Below are 20,624 nucleotides of genomic sequence, written 5' to 3' on the forward strand. Positions count from 1 at the left end.
GTTATGCACTCTTGTCCCTCTATTATGTGTGTTATGCACATCTGTCCCCTGCGCTTTCTTAGAGGAATTAACTAAAACTGGGGCAGCTGAAAACTGGAGCAGCTGCACATGGCAACCAACCAGCTTTTAACTTTCATTAATTGAACAAGGTCAAGAAGCTAATTGGTTGCCATGCACAGCTGTTCCAGATTCTGTTTGCTCCCTCTGTGTTATGCATTCCCTGCACTCTGTATATTATGCACAGCCGAGCCTTTCTGTGCGTTACTCACTCCAGTCCTAACCCCTGGGCTCTGGAAGTTACATACTTCTAAGCCCTGCGCCCTGTGTGTTACGCGCTTCTGCCACTTGCACGTCAGACCCTATGTTGTACAATTCCTACACTTGATCACGGGGCTCTGTATACTGGGCTTTGTATGACATACTTCTGACCACTGCACTCTACATACATTATACTCCTGACCCATGCACTGTACATGTAATGCTGTATATCATACTCCCGACCCACTGTACTGCATTCATGTTATACACTGTATACATTATGTTGTATATTATATTAAACTGGGTGACAGAGCCCCAACTCATTTTAGTTAGATTTTTACTTTTTTAAAAAAAACAAAACAAAGAACTGTCACAGCAATCAAAATTTACTAAAGTAAAAACTTATTGTCATACACCCCAATATACTTTATGTATACTGTACATATTTTACAAACATATTACCTAGTCAGTGTATATTTAAAGCCAAGTGATGATCATTACCACCTGATTATTAACCAAAAAAAAGTGCTAGGACAGAATCATAAGTATAACTAGAGATATAACATGACACGCATGGCTCCACATCCCAAAAACAAAATTATATACCAAAAGGAGAAAACAGAGATAGGGCAATTTAAAGATGCCAAAAAAACCCCCAGGAAACAGACACGTGACCTTTTTGTTAAAATTGTAAATCTTTTAAATTTATCCAACATGATTGAAATGAATCCATAAAACACATCAAATAAAATAAAATATATCCTGTATGCTAATCTCTGCTACCAGAACCACACCTCCCGTCAGCCAATATGTTTATATAGATGTAGTTAAATAACAAATAAATGAAGGAATATGCATGCTTCAAGGAGATTAGATGTTTATATATTGTGCAGTGTCTAGAGTTCTCAACGCGTTTTGGATTTAGTGCTTCTTCAGGAGACTTTGAAATATTAGAAGATAGATGAATATTAATATACAATAACAGAGCACAAAAAGATATTCAACTACATCCATATATACATATTGGCTTATGGGAGGTGTGGTTCTGGTGGCAGAGATTAGCATACAAGGGATGGCTTGATATTTGATTTTATGATGTGTTTTATGTATTGATTTTAATCATGTTGGATAAAAAAAAAGAAGATTTTACAATTTTAACAAAAAGGTCATGTGTACATTTCCTGGGGTAATTTTTGGCACCTTAAAAAGTCCCCTATCTCTGTCTCTCCTTTTGGTATATAGAATCATATGTTAAAGACAATAGGGATATTGTGAGATGCATAAACTAGTCACTAATGTAGAGATTTGAGACTTTTCTGTTGGATAAATCGGCCAATATATTAATATTTTATTAAACAAAAAACAAGAAAATAAATATTACCTCAGTTAAATCACAAGAAAAATAACCTGCTTGTGAACATATAAATAACAGAAGATTGTCCTGTTCCTGTCGATTGTAATTACATCTCAGAAACAGTAGATTGTTCTACATTTCTTCCATTAGGTTTCTTTAAACACTTTTTCAAGTGTGTACCGTACTTATAGAACAAAATTACAAGATATATTGTTTTTAATTTCGACATCACAAATATCTCCATGTTCCCTGAAGCCTATCATTTGGCAATATACATGAGAGTTTAGAATTGTTCAATATAAGGCTAAAGTCTAGTAAAGGTCCAGGAATTACATTATAGTGTAAAGCCCTGTACACATGAGCCGAATGTCCGGTGACATTGGCCAGTTCAATAAAAAACCATCCAACATTTGGCCCGTGTGTATGGCAGCTGGCCCGGCTCTCAGCCAATGGACAAAAAAAACAAAACGAGTGCTGTGTACCAGGCTTTACACTGTGATGAGGTGTAGGCCTTTATAATACTGGTCATTGTGCTCCTGGCTCATCTTTTAGCTTAAGCTCACAATACACGTTACTGTGCATTCTTTAAACAATCAACCTGAGATTTACCAAAACTATGTAAACTGAAAACTCAACCAAACTATCCAATCAGTCTATATCCAAGCAGGCAGCCATTTGCTCTACAGAGTTACAGAAGGTGACATTTGAGGAGGTTTAGGAAATTCTTCTGTTTTCTCTTCTTAACTTGTGTAGAATGAAGAATCTTCCATCACTTTTCTGCCTCGTTTCATTAAGAGTACTGGTTTCCTCCTCTTCATCTGAGCCCAGTGATGGTGAACCTTGGCACCCCAGATGTTTTGGAACTACATTTCCCATGATGCTCAACTACAGTGCAGAGTGCATGAGCATTATGGGAAATTTAGTTCCAAAACATCTGGGGTGCCAAGGTTCACCATCAGTGCTACCTCTCTGAAAGTCATGGTTAGTGTCTGCTGGACGTCGATCTCCTTTATTTAACTTCTCCATCTTCTTTTCAGAGAACTCCTATGAGGAATGAAGGAAATTTTGTGTCAGCAATTTTTACATTCTCACTATGGGCTGTTTATTTAGCTATAGCTTTGTCCTTACTTAACCACTTCAGCCCCGGAAGGATTTACCCCCTTCCTGACCAGAGCACTTTTTACAATTTGGCACTGCGTCGCTTTAACTGCTAATTGCGCGGTCATGCAATGCTGTAACCAAACGAAATTTGCGTCCTTTTCTTCCCACAAATAGAGCTTTCTTTTGATGGTATTTGATCACCTCTGCCGTTTTTATTTTTTGCGCTATACACGGAAAAAGACTGAAAATTTTGAAAAAAAATTATATTTTCTACTTTTTGTTCTAAAAAAAATCCAATAAACTCAATTTTAGTCATACATTTAGGCCAAAATGTATTTGGCCACATGTCTTTGGTAAAAAAAATGTCAATAAGTGTATATTTATTGGTTTGCGCAAAAGTTATAGCGTCTACAAACTAGGGTACATTTTCTGGAATTTACACAGTCTTTAATTTATGACTGCCTATGTCATTTCTTGAGGTGCTAAAATGACAGGGCAGTACAAAACCCCCACAAATGACCCCATTTTGGAAAGTAGACACCCCAAGGAAATTGCTGAGAGGCATGTTGAGCCCATTGAATATTCATTTTTTTTGTCCCAAGTGATTGAATAATGAAAAAAAAAAAAAAAAAAAAAATTACAAAAAGTTGTCACTAAATGATATATTGCTCACACAGGCCATGGGCATATGTGGAATTGCACCCCAAAATACATTCAGCTGCTTCTCCTGAGTATGGGGATACCACATGTGTGGGACTTTTTGGGAGCTTAGCCGCGTACGGGGCCCCGAAAACCAATCACTGCCTTCAGGATTTCTAAGGGCGTACATTTTTGATTTTACTCCTCACTACCTATCACAGTTTTGAAGGCCATAAAATGCCCAGATGGCACAAACCCCCCCCAAATGACCCCATTTTGGAAAGTAGACACCCCAAGCTATTTGCTGAGAGGCATGTTGAGTCCATGGAATATTTTATATTTTGACACAAGTTGCGGGAAAGTGACAATTTATTTTTTTATTTTTTTTTGCACAAAGTTGTCACTAAATGATATATTGCTCACACAGGTCATGGGCATATGTGGAATTGCACCCCAAAATACATTCTGCTGCTTCTCTTGAGTACGGGGATACCACATGTGTGGGACTTTTTAGGAGCCTAGCCGCGTACGGGACCCCGAAAACCAATCACCGCCTTCAGGATTTCTAAGGGTGTACATTTTTGATTTCACTCTTCACTACCTATCACAGTTTCGGAGGCCATGGAATGCCCAGGTGGCACAAACCCCCCCCAAATGACCCCATTTTGGAAAGTAGACACCCCAAGCTATTTGCTGAGAGGCATGGTGAGTATTTTGCAGCTCTCATTTGTTTTTGAAAATGAAGAAAGACAAAAAAAAAATTTTTTTTTTCTTTTTTTAATTTTCAAAACTTTGTGACAAAAAGTGAGGTCTGCAAAATACTCACTATACCTCTCAGCAAATAGCTTGGGGTGTCTACTTTCCAAAATGGGGTCATTTGGGGGGGGTTTGTGCCACCTGGGCATTCCATGGCCTCCGAGACTGTGATAGGCAGTGAAGAGTGAAATCAAAAATTTACGCCCTTAGAAAGCCTGAAGGCGGTGCTTGGTTTTCGGGGTCCCATACGTGGCTAGGCTCCCAAAAAGTCTCACACATGTGGTATCCCCGTACTCAGAGGAAGCAACAGAATGTATTTTGGGGTGTAATTTCACATATTCCCATGGCATGTTTGAGCAATATATAATTTAGTGACAACTTTGTGCAAAAAAAAAAAAAAAATAATAATTTGTCTCTTTCCCGCAACTTGTGTCACAATATAAAATATTCCATGGACTCGACATGCCTCTCAGCAAATAGCTTGGGGTGTCTACTTTCCAAAATGGGGTCATTTGGGGGGGTTTGAACTGTCCTGGCATTTTATGCACAACATTTAGAAGCTTATGTCACACATCACCCACTCTTCTAACCACTTGAAGACAAAGCCCTTTCTGACACTTTTTGATTACATGAAAAAATTATTTTTTTTTGCAAGAAAATTACTTTGAACCCCCACACATTATATATTTTTTTAAAGCAAATGCCCTACAGATTAAAATGGTGGGTGTTTTATTTATTTTTTTCACACAGTATTTGCGCAGCGATTTTTCAAACGCATTTTTTGGGGAAAAAACACACTTTTTTACATTTTAATGCACTAAAACACACTATATTGCCCAAATGTTTGATGAAATAAAAAAGATGATCTTAGGCGGAGTACATGGATACCAAACATGACATGCTTTACAATTGCACACAAACGTGCAGTGACAACAAAATAAATACATTTTTAAAAGCCTTTAAAAGCCTTTACAGGTTACCACTTTAGATTTACAGAGGAGGTCTACTGCTAAAATTACTGCCCTCGATCTGACCGTCGCGGTGATACCTCACATGCATGGTGCAATTGCTGTTTACATTTGACGCCAGACCGACGCTTGCGTTCGCCTTAGCGCGAGAGCAGGGGGGACAGGGGTGCTTTTTTTTTTTTTTTTTTTTTCTTTATTATTTTTTTGCTTTTTTATCTTATTTTAAAACTGTTCCTTTCATTTTTTTTTTTTTTTAATCATTTTTATTGTTATCTCAGGGAATGTAAATATCCCCTATGATAGCAATAGGTAGTGACAGGTACTCTTTTTTGAAAAAATTGGGGTCTATTAGACCCTAGATTTCTCTTCTGCCCTCAAAGCATCTGACCACACCAAGATCGGTATGATAAAATGCTTTCCCAATGGCGCTATTTACATCCGGCGAAATCTAAGTCATAAAATGCTCGTAGCTTCCGGTTTCTTAGGCCATAGAGATGTTTGGAGCCACTCTGGTCTCTGATCAGCTCTATGGTCAGCTGGTTGAATCACCGGCTGCATTCTCAGGTTCCCTGTTGAGACAGGAGAGCCAGAGAAAAACACGGAAGACGGTGGGGGGGGGGGCATTCTCTCCCACTGCTTGTAAAAGCAGTCTAGAGGCTAATTAGCCGCTAGGATTGCTTTTACATGAAAGCCGACCGCTGGCTGAAAAGAATGATACCAAGATGATACCTAAACCTGCAGGCATCATTCTGGTATAACCACTCAAAGTCGTGAATGCTGTACCTGAAGACAAAAATATGGTTAACAATAAAGCACAGTAAACGGTAAAGTATAAAAAATTGCAGACCTGAAAAGCAAACATGATAAAACATAATAACAATAAAACATTGCAGAATAGAATACAGTAAAAAAGAGCAGAACAATAGAGAGAATAGAGAGAGAGAGAGAGAATAGAGAGAGAACAATAAAACTACAACTATTATTTTTTATTTTATATTTTTGTTTGTGTTTTTTTTTTTTTTTTTTTTTACACTTTTTTTGTAACTGTAACTTTTATAACTGTAACCGGTTCCAGGTTCGGGTCTCTCAAAATGCGATGACATCTTGGGAGACCCTGTGAAAGTGTGTCCTAGTCTGTGCAATGCTGTACCCTACGCTAATACTCAACTAGTGAATGGTAGCGTTCAAAACATTCACCAATGCAAAGACCAGGATTGTCAGGACAGGAGGGACAATAATAGCGGGTGTCACGCCTATATCCGCGCTTGCTGCAGACACAACATCTTTTTTGGGGGGGTTCGTTGGGTAGGGGTACTCGGGAGGACATAAAAATGCCTCTCATGCAGCCGACTGCATTTGGTTGGGGATGTGAATGGGGGAAGTACGGGCGCTGCAGAAGTGGTGGGTTCCCAATTAGGATTGGCGAATGCAGCAGGAAGGGCACTATGGGCATGACGGGCCTGTGTTTGTCTTCTTGGTGGCAGCGGGACACTATTTGTGCTTGCCACCTCACCAGCTTGAACTGCACTTATGGGACTCGCCACGTCACCAAGTGTTACTGCAGTGCTGGTTTGACTACGACCGGGGTGTACTAGGCCGCTGGCGCTTGCCAGTTCACCAAAACGCTACCAAAAAAACTGTTAGCCATCGCAGGGATCAGGCCTGACTCTGCGAACGCTGCAGTTATGCATTTAGTGTTTTGTAAGTGACAGTGATCGATCGATACTGCACTTGGGTGGGCTGGGCTGGGCCGGGCGGAGGGGCAAAACGCAGGTGCTAGCAGGTATCTGGGCTGATCCCGCTGACACTGCGTTTTTGGGAACCCTAAACTGCTGGGGACGCCAGTATAGATCTGATCGGATCAGATATTGATCAGTTCAGATACTATACCACTAAGGGAGGTGTACGGTGCGTGCGTGGGTGTTAGCGCTACTGGCACTAACCTGACGCTGCCTGGGGCTGGTGCTTGCCAGTTCACCAAAACGCTACCAAAAAAAACTGTTAGCGATCGCAGGGATCAGGCCTGACTCTGCGAACGCTGCAGTTATGCGTTTAGTGTTTTGTAAGTGACAGTGATCGATCGATACTGCACTTGGGTGGGCTGGGCTGGGCCGGGCGGAGGGGCAAAACACAGGTGCTAGCAGGTATCTGGGTTGATCCCGCTAACACTGCGTTTTTGGGAACCCTAAACTGCTGGGGACGCTAGTATAGATCTGATCGGATCAGATATTGATGCGTTCAGATACTATACCACTAAGGGAGGTGTACGGTGCGTGGGTGTTAGCGGTACTGGCACTAACCTGACGCTGCCTGGGGCTGGTGCTTGCCATTTCACCAAAATGCTACCAAAAAAACTGTTAGCGATCGCAGGGATCAGGCCTGACTCTGCGAACGCTGCAGTTATGCGTTTAGTGTTTTGTAAGTGACAGTGATCGATCGATACTGCACTTGGGTGGGCTGGGCCGGGCGGAGGGGCAAAATGCAGGTGCTAGCGGGTATCTGGGCTGATCCCGCTAACACTGTGTTTTTGGGAACCCTAAACTGCTGGGGACGCTAGTATAGATCTGATCGGATCAGATATTGATCTGTACAGATACTATACCACTAAGGGAGGTGTATGCTGCGTGCGTGGGTGTTAGCGGTACTGGCGCTAATCTGACGCTGCCTGGGGCGACGCATATCACCGTCGGGTGATCAGGGGGCTAAATCTTTATTCGGTAATAAACGGCGGGTGCCCTGACACTATAAAAAATAAACAAACTAACCAGCGTCACCCGTAACACTTATACGGTGATCAGTGGTGAAAGGGTTAACTAGGGGGCAATCAAGGGGTTAAAACATTTATTAGATAGTATATGGGGGTCCCTGTCGCTATAAAACGCTGACGGCGAACCTAAATATTTACGTCCCTAACTAGCGTCACCAGCGACACTAATACAGCGATCAGAAAAATGATCGCTTAGCAACACTGGTGACAGGGGGTGATCAAGGGGTTAAAACTTTATTAGGGGGGGTTAGGGGGGTATCCTAGACCTACAGGGGGCCTAACACTCACTGCCCTGACACTGTAACTGTCACAAACTGACACCAATACAGTAATCAGAAAAAAAAAAAAAAAAAAAAAAAAAAAAAAACCTGCTTGGTGTCAGTTTGTGACAGGGGGGGGGGGGTGATTGGGGGGGGATCGGGGGGCGATCGGGGTGTTTTGTGTGCCTGGCATGTTCTACTGTGTGTAGTGTGTTGGTGCACTTACATTGCAGTCTTCTCTCCTCGGCCCGGAACGGAAAATACCGAGCCGAGGAGAGATGACATCATTTCCTCTGCCTCTGTGTACAATACAGAGGCAGGGAAATGATCCCATTGGCTGAGAGCGATCGCGAGGGGGGGGCCACGAATGGATGGCCTCCCCCTCACCTCCGATCGCCGGGGAAGATTTGCCGACCGCCGCAGGCACCGGGGGGGGGTCCGATCGGACCCCCCACCCGCGGGCAGGCAAGGACGTACATACACGTCCTTTTGCCTGCCCGTGCCATTCTGCCGACGTATATAGTCGTGCGGCGGTCGGCAAGTGGTTAAAGCTTTACTAAACCCAGTAATAAAAAAATTGTTCCTCTGCTGAGTTTTCAGGTAGGAGGAGATTTCCACTACAGCCTGTACACATGCCCACATGTTTGATGTCAATATAATGGGACCTCACAGTTCAACTGAAACAGGAAATGTTCTCTCCAGCAATAGAGACTAAACTGAGCATGTGCAGGTCGGCTACCCTCACTGTATTATGTGGCCTCGCCAAGATAGACAGTGCAGGAGGGAAGGATCTGTCCATATAGGATCAACACAATGCAGAGGATTAACCCCTTTAGTTCCAAGGTGAGTATAACAAGCATGCTTTACTGCATATACAGACTGATTTTACTATTGTGAGTTTAGTAACACTTTAAGGTGTCAAAGTTTGTTGATGAAAGCGGAATTTGATTTTCGTCATAGTTTTCATCAATGGATGAGAATGTATTGTACTTTTAGTTTCGGTCAATGTAAATATGCTGCTGCCAAATTTTTATGAAAATGTTTTTTTGTCTATGAAAGTAACCCAGGGGAGCAGATCTGTCTAGAACCCCTGTACATTGTTTACCGGAGGGAGGATGATGGTGAAGCATCAAGAAATTGAATGCGAGGGTGAAAATAATCTCTAAAGTCTCTCACAGCCAAGACTTTGCGAAGAGAAGACCATAAAAAAAGTGTCAAGGTTTAAACTTTAAAGCATATGATTTTTAATTGGGGTGAAAGGTTATTGGCAGCTACAGCTGTTTGCATCTCAATTGAAATATGCACTGTCAGGTTTTTATTGATGTCTGTGTCCCCTTTAGACTCTAATTGTCACCAGTGTCCCAGGGAATAAAATGAGGATAAATCCAAATTGTTGAGTTACCACCAGGATGGGAGGGGGAACTCTTCCAAGAGAACACGTGTTCCTGTGACAAGGGTCTAGGAAGGGATTTTCTTCACATTGGAAAGAACTTCTCACATTCTGTTGCGTTTATAGAAAGTGAAGGAAAATCTTCCCAAAAAAAAAAAAAAACAGATGGCAAAAAAAACCTTTCCCTACAGTATCCAGAATCTAAAGTTTTGACCTTTTTCTTTTACTTTTTTACTTTACCTTAAAACAGGGGTATTGAATTAAAATTTACGGGAGATCCGATCAGTAAAACTTTCTTTTGGCAGAGGTCCAAATCGCACGTTTACGCAAAGACTCCATTACCTCACAGCCCCCCTTATATCACAATCCCGCTTCTACATCCGTGTCCTCAGTCCCCCTCACATCATTGTCCCCCACTTCATAGTTTACCCTTCAGAGTAATGTTCTCAGGCCCCTGTCACATCATCCCCACTCATTGAACTGAATCCCCTTTACATAACACACCCCCTTTATTCACAGCAGAGTCCTCACACCCCTTTTCAAATCACCCCCCCCACAGTACTGTCCTCTTCACAACACCTGTCACCCCCCCCCCTTACATCACCCCCCTCCCCACAGCACTGTCCCCCTTCACTTTACCTGCCCCCCCTAGCACTGTTTCCCCCTTGACATCAGCCCACCCACAGCACTGCCCCCCCTTGACATCGACCCCCTCCACAGCACTTCCCCCCTTCACATCAACTCCCCACCCACACACACAGCACTGCCCCCTTACAATCACTTCTCCAACAGCACTGCACCCCCCACATCACAAATCCCACCTCCCACAGTAGTGTGCTCTACCCTCTTCACATCACCCCCCTACTGCATTGCCCCCCCTCCCCACCCTTTACATCACCTTCCTACAGCACTGACTCCCCTCACATCACAAATCCCCCACAGTAGTGTGCTCTACCCTCTTCACATCACCCCCCTACTGCATTGCCCCCCCTCCCCGCCCTTTACATCACCTTCCTACAGCACTGACTCCCCTCACATCACAAATCCCCCACAGTAGTGTGCTCTGCCCTCTAATCCTGACCCCCCCCTTCATCACCCCCCTTACCCTTCAGCACTGCACCCCTCTCACTTCACAACACCCCTTCACAGCCCCCCCACAGCACTGCCTCCCACAGTAGTGTGCTCTACCCTCTTGACATCCAGCAAGTTCCCCCCCACTCTTAGCACAGCCCCCTTGCACATCACATCCCCCTTCCCTCCAGTAGTGTCCTGTGCCCTTCACTTTCCTACCTTAGACAGAACGGAGAGCAGAAGGCAGGATACTAATAGGCTGAGTGCAGGAGACACAGCTCTGCATTGGATGGAGGGCAGGAGCTGCATGAGTTAACTGTCCAGATTAACTAGCAGGTGATTGGTGGCTAGGACGCAGGGCGGTCCTAGCCACCAATCACTTGCTTGTTAAATGTTGACCTCCGGCAGTTCCTGCTCCCACCCTCCATCAGATGCAGAGCTGTGTCTCCCGCACTCAGCCTATTAGTATCCTGCTTCCCAACATGCAGAGCATGACAGCGGTGAATAGAAGCGCCACCTAAATGGTGAGGCCGTGGGTCCGGATGGGACAGTAACTCGGTCTGGATTCGGGTTAATGGTCCGCCATTTAATGATATTCCTGCTTTAAAAAGATACTTGTTTTTTTTTTATTACAGTCACACAATGTCCCTTTAAATTTTTCTTTGATCGCTTTTATTGTTAGCGCAAGAAATTTACAGTTAACATCCCTGACAGGTCCTCTTTATGGAGAGATCTGGGGTCTATAAAACCCCACATCTCTCCTTTACAATGGAAAGCATTAGATAAAAAAAACATTGATCTAAACCTTTTTTTTTTTTTTTAATGGCATTGTTTACATTGGACTGGAACTGGAGATGAAGTCATGACGTTGCTCCGGTCCTCCTAGACTATAGAGTTTTGCTGAGGCCATCTTTCCTCTGCTAATCTCTGTGGTCAGCCGCTGCAACCGCTGGATCAGTTCCTGGGCTCCGCAATCATCCAGCTAAGCCTAATGCCGTGTACACACGAGCGGACTTATCGACCGGACTGGTCCGACGGACCGAGTCCAGCGGACAATTCGACCGCGTGTGGGCTTCATGGGACCTGCAGCGGACTTTTTCGGTCAAAAATCTGACGGACTTTAGATTTGGAACATGTTTCAAATCTTTACGTCGGAACTCCCCCGGACCCAGTTGTTATAGAAAAATCCACTCGTCTGTATGCTAGTCCGACGGACGAAAACCGACGCTAGCGCAGCTATTGGCTACTGGCTATCAACTTCCTTATTTTAGTTTGGTCGTACGTCATCACGTACGAATCCATCAGACTTTGTGTGATTGTGTGTAGGCAAGTCCGTTTGTTTGGAAAGTCTGTTGGAAGTCCGCCGAAAGCCTGTCGGACCAGTCCGGTCGAAAAGTCCGCTCGTGTGTATGTGGCATAAGAACCACCAGAAAGTGGCGCAAAAAAAAACGTAAATGTATTTTATTGGGACTTTATGTGATAGACCAACACAAAGTGGAACATAATTGTGAAGTGGAGGGAAAATGATAAATGGTTTTCAAAATGTGGAGTCAATACTTTGTAGAACCCCCTTTCGCTGCAATTACAGCTGCAAGTCTTTTTGGGGATGTCTCTACCAGCTTTGCACATCTAGAGAGTGAAATTTTTGCCCGTTCTTTGCAAAATAGCTCAAGCTCTGTCAGATTGGATGGAGAGCATCTGTGATCAGCAATTTTCAAGTCTTGCCACGGATTCCCAGTTGAATTTAGGTCTGGACTGTGACTGGGCTATTCTAACACATGAATATGCTTTGATCTAAACCATTCCATTGTAGTTCTGGCTGTATGTTTAGTGTTGTTGTCCTGCTGGAAGGTGAACCTCAACCTCAACAGGTTTTCTTCTAATGCCGCGTACACACGAGCGGGCTTTACGGCAGACTTTGTCCGGCGGACTTTTCGACGGACTTTCCGAATGAACGGACTTGCCTACACACGATCAACCAAAGTCCAACGGAGTCGTACGTGATGACGTACGACCGGACTAAAACAAGGAAGTTCATAGCCAGTAGCCAATAGCTGCCCTAGCGTCGTTTTTTGTCCGTCAGACTAGCATACAGACGAGCGGACTTTTCGACCGGACTCGAGTCCGTCGGCAAGATTTGAAACATGTTTCATTTCTAGATCCGTCGAACTTTTGGGGAAAAAAAGTCAGCTGGAGCCCACACACGATCGAATTGTCCGCCGGACCAAGTATGCCGTAAAGTCCAGTCGCGTGTACGCGACATAAGATTGGTCTGTATTTGGCTCCATCCATCTTCCCATCAACTCTGACCAGCTTCCCTGTCCTTGCTGAAGAAAAGCATCCCCACAACATGATGCTGCCACCACCATGTTTCACGGTGGGGATGGTGTGTTCAGGGTGATGTGCAGTGTTAGTTTTCTGCCACACCTATAGCTGTTTGGTTTTAGGCCACAAAGTTCAATTTTCGTGTCATCTGAGCAGAGCACCTTCTTCCACATGTTTGCTGTGTCCCCCACATGGCTTCTCGCAAACTGAAAACGGGACTTCTTATGGCTTTCTTTCAACAATGACTTTCTTCTTGCCACTATTCCATAAAAGGCCAGATTTGTGGAGTGCATGACTAATAGTTGTCTTGTGGACAGATTCTCCCACCTGAGCTGTGGATCTCTGCAGCTTCTTCAGAGTTACCATGGGCCTCTTGGCTGCTTCTCTGATTAATGCTCTCCTTGTGTCAGAGAAATAGCAGGAGCCGGACTTGTCAGTATCGGAACGTGCCTGTGCGGCAGAATAGCACTCCGGCGCATGCGGGTGCGAGATACAGCGGGATGGTGCACACAGTTACACGATACTATGTAACGGCACGGGAGCGTGCGCACTGAAGCGCGCATTATCACTACACCCCCTTGCTGGCCTATAAAAGGCTGACCAGCTCCTTGTCTAATTGCTGGTTTGTCCCTCAGCTTCCTGTGTTCCTTTCTCAAGTTCTGTTTACCTGCTGTGACCCGGTATGTATGAGAGTGCACAGTGCCGGGGGGGGGGGTTGAAACAAACACCCCCGGGACTTTTAAGGTGCTTTCAAATATATAGTAGACAGAACCCGGGTTGACCCTGACCTGCTTTGACTCTCTCCAGTACTTCGACCCTGGCTTGTTTAAAGGACTTCTCTGCTACCTGCCTTCTGTGTTTGACCCCCGGCTTGTCTAAGGATTGCTCTGCTATCTGCCTTTCTGTGTATGATCCTGGCTTTCCTGAGGACTTCTCTACTTACCAGCTCTCTGTGCACGACCCCGGCTTGCCTTAAGGATTCCTCTGCTGACCTGCCTTCTGTGTTTGACCCCCGGCTTGTTTAAAGGACTATTCTACCGGCCTTTCTGTGTATGACCCTGGCTTGCATTAGGGACTTGCTTCTACTAAGTACTCTGTGCCTAACCCCCAGTATCCTTCTGCACTCAGTCCCAACTACTATTGGGTCTGTTGGGTTAGAGCCCAGGCCGGATCTCCTACTCCAGCCTAGGTGTCAGGTCCACCTCTGCACAGAATCTCTACTCTGCGAGAGTCCTCCATTCAAGACCCATCTACCTGCTGGTAACCTGTACCTCTCTGTGCCCTATACCCTGTGTACCACCTTCAGGGGTAAAGTGCACTCAGCTGCAAGGGGAGCCGCTCTCAGCATCTTGGCCTTGGTGAGTACTCCGACACCTTGCCTGGCCTTTCAGGCAGATATAGGGGAAACTCTGATGAGGGACACAGAGGTGTGCAAAGGCTCTGATGGGGATTTCATTATTTTATTCATTTATTTATAATGAACACATTTTTCCGGCCTGCAAGTATTTGTAAAATCTACAATGTGGCCCTCGGGCTAAAAAGTTTGGAGACCCCTGGTTTAAACTATCATACAGGAGTCTTTAGATTTGCTTAACTAGTTCCCGCCCGGCCTATTAGGGAATGACGCGGGGGGCTGGCCTCATCAATCCGGGTGGACGTCATCTCCCCCCCTTTTAATATTTATGTCCACTTTTCAGTCAGGAAAAACAGTTTTATCAAATCAAATACTTATAGGTGCGTAGGAAAAACATTTTTTAAAATGTATTTAGGTTGGAAATTAGGGGAGAAAGAAAAGTTTGGGACTTTATATGGTAATATGCCTCCATCCCTATATGCAATACAAACGAGGGGGGGGAGACAAACATGGGACTTTATATCAGGCGTGTATCCACTAATAAGGTAAAAATATATATCTTTTTTGTAAACCATAATATAACCATCAGTAAGTATAGTACATATGCAACATTGGTATAACAATAACAAGAGGTATATAAGAACAAATGTTCATTGTAATAGTACATTCCAGCCAAAAAAAATGGTACAGGTTTAAAAACATAGGTCAGATAATTGCACACAGCAGAATCACATGGGACTCATAGCATTCATAAAACGTGTACCAGTAAAAACTATACGGAAACAATACCAAAATACCAATACCAAAACATTGAACATATTAGAATTGATGACCAATAATGGTTGGTAGTTGAATAATCCCATAGTAAAAAAACGGTCAGGATTGCATCTTAATGCTCTACGCGTTACGTGAAAAAAATTCACTTCCTCGGGAGCTGGTGCAAGCCGTATAAGAGATGTCTATATAAGCAACATTGTAGCTGAATGGTCACGAGTTAGCAATTAAATTGTATATTGCTTAAAAAACAAACAGAAAAAATTGAAAACCTTCAGAAGTTAGTATTAGTGGATACACGCCTCATATAAAGTCCCACGTTTGTCCCTCCTCATTTGTATTTAGGTTGGAAATGAGTCATAGAGTTATACGTATAAAATATATTTGCTGTTTTTGTCATTTAGACATTGTTTAAAAAGGTAACCTAATGACATACAGTAAATAGAATTGCTATTTGCTTAAAATGATTATATGTTCTGTAGCAACGTCCCAGGCCCCTTTAAGCCTAATGGTGGCCTCCAGAGTCAAGGACAGCTGACATCCTTCTGTGTAGAATGCGTTACAAGGCATGGTGGCTGTAATGCAAGATGAAACGGTGGGCGCCAGACACTTTTAGAATGCAAAGAGATTTATTGTCGCTTGAACAGAACTGTGGGAGGGAGGGTTAGGGCCAGGTTACCCTTAGGTAGATGCAATGATAATTGGCAGACTCCTTCTATAGGTAGACAGCTATACAGGTGAAGGCTTCCAGCCAGACACCACTTCTGTATAGGTAGGACACTGTCTCCTATGGCAACAATCTTGTAGCTGTTACTAACGGTAATCGTATTCAATTATTTGTAACGAGAACAGTCCTCTTTACCCCACAATCACTCACTGTGGGTCTTCACTCAACGAGCTCCCAGTCTCTCTCTCACTAGACTTCAGATCCACCAGCCACTGGATCCCCTGAGATCTTCCAATTTAGCACTCAGTATCTTCCTCAAGTGTCACCCCCGCTTCCTTGCTGGGTCCCTGACTTGGCGCTGAAGTTTTCCCACTTCTTCACCATCCCTGGCTGGCGAGAAGTCTGCTTTAGTACTGGCCTCAGCTCAATCACTGTGGTCTCTGGTAGCGAGGTGGATGGTCCCTTATTGACGACATCTTCCCCTCTACCCCGGCCGGCGGAACCGTTACTTCTGGTTGGACTACAAGCCCGCAGTCCCAACCCTACGCTGCTCTCCTGCTTCTGGATAGACCCTCAGACAGCCTAATGGCCAGATGTCCCCGGGATAGGCCTAAAGCTTACGGCCTAGTAGCCCGGGCAACATAACACACGTCCACCCAAACAGCCGTCCAGGTGGCACAGAACCCCGATTACCTGACTCTACCCAAATAAACAGGCTCTCCCAGCAGGCCAAGGGACCCAAGAAAATCCCTGCCCATTGGCTCAGACACCCCATTCATTCCTAATCTGTCCTTGCAATGCCCTTGTCTTATCCACTGCTATTCGGTTAGCCCTATCCTTTTCTGTCCACGCCTGTTTGGGATACTTTTTGCTGCAGATATCCAGCCACCTAGTGACAGAAGAGAGAAGTGCAGCAATTCCAGAATTAGGGGGAAATCAATTGATCTCCTAACAATTGGCCAAGGCAACTATCACCTGGCAACTAAATGTAATAGCAACCCTGCCCAAACATCAGGGTGCTACAGTTCTATGCTTGCTAAATCACTGACCTGGAACAAGCATGCAGTATGAAAATGCATGAAACGCAGATTTCTTTTAAAGAGACATTGGGGTTGATTTACTAAAACTGGAGAGTGCAAAGTCTGGCGCAGCTGGTCATAGTAGCCAATCAGCTTCTAACTTCAGCTTGTTCAATTAAGCTTTGACAACAAAACCTGGAAGCTGATTGGTTTCTATGCAGAGCTGCACCAGATTTTCCACTCTACATTCTTAGTACATCAACCCCATTTTCAGCTTGCCTATGCAGTGTGTTTGCAAAGGACACGCCCACCCCCCTCCTCTGACCCCCTCCTAGACTCACCCTACCTGCACTTCCTCACTGCTCCATCCCTTAACATAGTGGTAGGGTCTAGCAGCCAATCGTTAGACCAATGCACTGTCACATGACTGATGGGAGTGGCATCACCGCTCCCCCAGTTTACAAACACCAGTTATGCCAATGCCAGCTGTGGAGGAAAAAGGAGCGGCGATGGATTGCTGGTAAGAGGAGTATATGCTATGCATTGCAAGGTGACAATATCTCTTGGTATTCAAAAAGCAGAGGAGGCAACTCTGAACACCCAAAGTTGATTAAAATCAGAAGTCATCCAACAAAAACATAAAACGGGCATTTAAAAAAAAAAAAAGGAATTTCATGAAAACTTTTGAATCTTTATCATCTCTTAATATGTTAAAGAGGAGATTGAATAACCTACAAGAAATACAGGCAACCATTTTAAACTGGAATTTACACTGATATATTATTTCAGACTGATGATTATTTTATTTAAAGAGATCAATGTGTGTAGGTTACCTTCTCTACAGATTTTTTCTCTTTTCCACCAAGCGAGAGCTGCAATTATCACCACAACTGCTATGACAATCACGATAATAATGCCCACATGAGATGAGGACCCTGGAGAAATAGAAGACAATAATTATTAAAGATGGGGAGGGTGTTAGTAGAACACACATGGGGGAGAGACATAATCAAATACGTGAAGATCTGATGATTAGTCACACCTGGATAGGTGATTTGGAAGTCCTCCTGTAGAGGTCCTTGTAGGGATACATGTTGGATTCTGCAGGAGAGCATTTTATTCTGGTCATCATCGTTCGGTGTGATTGTCACCGTGCTGTTCACTTGGTACGTTCCATTGTCATATTGGAGTGGCTTTCCCATGGACTGATTCTTCAGGACTTCTCCATCTTTATACCATGTGACTTTAATATCATTAGGGAAGAATCCATTGGCCATACAGGTCAGGTTGTTCTCTGTATTTCTCTGGACACTCTTGCTGAGTATGGAGAGTAGAGGTCGGGCTGTAGAGGACATAGGGATGGTTAATGAAGCTGTACATTAGATACATAAGAATGTTTTGATCCACACAGGTGATCAGTTTAGAGTTAAAAAAAAGGGAAAATATCCAGTGAGCGGCAGTTGTGTGGAGGAAAATGCCTTGTTGATGTCAGAGGTGAATGGGCAGACTGGTTTTAGATTATAGAAAGGCAACAGTAACTCAAATAACTACTCGTTATACCCAAGGTATGCAGGATACCATCTATGAACACACAACACATCGAACCTTGAAGCAGATGAGCTACAGCAGCAGAAGACCACACCGGGTGCCACTCCTGTCAGTTAAGATCAGGAAACTGAGGCTACAATTTGCACAGGCTCACCAAAATTGCACAATAGAAGATTGGAAAACGTTGCCTAGTTTGAGGAGTCTCGATTTCAGCTGCGACATTCAGATGGTCGGGTCAGAATTTGGTGTAAACAACATAAAAATATGGATCCATCCTGCCTTGTATCAATGGTTCAGGCTGGTGGTGGTGTAATGGTGTGGGGGATATTTTCTTGGCACACTTTGGGCCTCTTAGTATCAATTGAGAATTGTTTAAATGCCACGGCCTACCCGAGTTTCGTTGCTGACCATGTCCATCCCTTTATCACTACAGTATACCCATCTTCTGATGGCCCCTTCAAGCATAATAATAAACCACGGGGGAGGGGAGGGGGGGTCTTTGGTCTATTAGCGGCGCCTTTAAAAAAAAAAGAAAAAAAAAAAGACCAAACTCTCAATCAAAAGACAGCATCACAGTGGTGTCTTCTGCCCCCTTCAAATCACCCCCCCACTGTAGTGTTCTCTGCCCCCCCCATATTAGTGTTCTGTACCCCCCAATGCTGTGACCTCTGCCCCCTTCACATTACACCCCCTGCTGTGGTGTCCTCTGCCCCCTCCGCCCACAGTAGTGTTCTGTACCCCCCAATGCTGTGTCCTCCGCCCATTCACATCACACCCACCCACCAACTGTAGTGTCCTCTGCCCTGTTCCTCCCCCCAGTAGTGTCCTGTACCCCCACAAAACTGTCATCTGATCCCCTTCACATCAAGCCCCCCATAGCGTCCTCTGTTCCCCCTCCAACAGTATACCCCCGCCCCCCATACACACAACGCTTTGTAGGTAAAACGTAACTGCCAGCTTGTGTTCATCTGGGTGGAAATCAGGAGATAGCATAGTACTGGGTGGAAGGAGCTGCTGGTGTTCATAATAGCAAGCTGGTGATTGGTTGCTAGGAACTAATCACCGAGCAGCTCCCGCCCCTTGCCCTCCATCCAGCTCCTGCCTCCCACTTTGCAGCTAACAGGACAGCGGCGGAGGCTGGGGGAGGCAGAGCCGGGTTCATGGTCCACCTGTCGCCCCCCTGCTCTAGGGATGGACAAGGCGAAGAGGAGAGGCAGTGATATGATGATCTTCACCTAGTTAGAGAAAGAGATTGAGGACACAGAGTCCTCAATCTCCTCCTCTGCAGCCCAGCACTCACTAACACTGAATACAGAAGTGCTGAACACAGGGAGCTTCTGTGTTCATTCAAAAACGTGACTCAGTTAAGAACACCAGAATTCTCAGTACCGAGTGCTCCATAATTCATTTAAGGGTCCAGTAAACAAAAGAGACATGTTTATTGACGTCCCTGCTTTTCATCCTGAACATCTGATCTTCCGCGCTATGTGGTCGCACCCCGGCAGGATATTGCATGTTTGCATGGTGGAATCAGGGGCACATTTTTAAGGACTCTTGCACACTGCAGCTTGAAAAAGCATTTATACAGATCTAAAAAGCAGCCCATTGTTTACAATGCACCTGTACATAGGTATGTAAACAAGTGCTGCGAGTAAAAAAAAAAAAACTGTGTTCCCGGCAAGTACGAGTAAATGCATGCATATGAGCATAAATGTATAAATATTTTTTGTAATTCCTTTATTTAACAAGAAGTTGCATTATACAAACATGTGCAAGAGTAGTGCATAACAAAGCCACATGAGTAGACAGACACGCAAAATAAGTAGTAATACAATAAAGTCTGCACAGCATCAACGAGCACCCCAAAAATGACAATCTGCAAATCAAGTGACTACCAACAAAAAACATGGAAGTCTCAGAAAGAAGTGGCGGTGAGAGCCTCCAACATGTACAGATGAAGTGCAGCATAAGAATACAACTACGTTCAATAGGAAAAAAATAAAGTAAAGAAAACAAAAAGAAAACTGGGGTCGTCAGAGAGGCCCTGGAGGCCACAGTGGCCCAAGCAGGGCCTACAACCAAATTGACAAAATATATAGGCCAGATAACTACCAAAACTGCAAGGGGTGTATCACAGAGCTTCATAAAGTGTATGGAAGGGGAATTATGGATGTAGGGGAAGGGGACAGGGAGATGGTGGAAGAAGAGGTTAAGAAGAAAGGAAGGAAAGAGAGAAAAGAGAGAAACCAGGAAAAGCAATCTCTCTGGCCTGGGGCCAAATAATAACAACAGACCCCGGGGGCTCAGCCAGGTTGTAAGACCTCCTGCACCAGCATATACAAAATATAGCCACAGCCTCCATGTGTGTCAGGA

General features: G+C 44.3%; 1 protein-coding gene across 3 annotated transcripts in view; it reads right to left on the bottom strand.

Annotated features, from left to right (window-relative positions):
* Window positions 1-626: 626 nt before the first annotated feature.
* LOC141148550 (tyrosine-protein phosphatase non-receptor type substrate 1-like) overlaps window positions 627-20,624 on the bottom strand; it is a 178,100-nt gene continuing 158,102 nt past the window's right edge. For all 3 annotated transcript variants that reach the window (XM_073636098.1, XM_073636099.1, XM_073636097.1), the window contains exons 4-6: window positions 17,746-18,045; window positions 17,537-17,638; window positions 627-2,656 (exon numbers count right to left, since the gene is read on the bottom strand). In XM_073636098.1, coding sequence (XP_073492199.1) covers window positions 2,646-2,656; window positions 17,537-17,638; window positions 17,746-18,045 — 413 coding nt within the window. In that variant the 3' untranslated portion in view covers window positions 627-2,645. The remainder of the gene's footprint in view (window positions 2,657-17,536; window positions 17,639-17,745; window positions 18,046-20,624) is intronic.

Source organism: Aquarana catesbeiana, linkage group LG06 (genome assembly GCF_042186555.1).
Source record: "Aquarana catesbeiana isolate 2022-GZ linkage group LG06, ASM4218655v1, whole genome shotgun sequence".
Taxonomy (NCBI): Eukaryota; Metazoa; Chordata; class Amphibia; order Anura; family Ranidae; genus Aquarana; species Aquarana catesbeiana.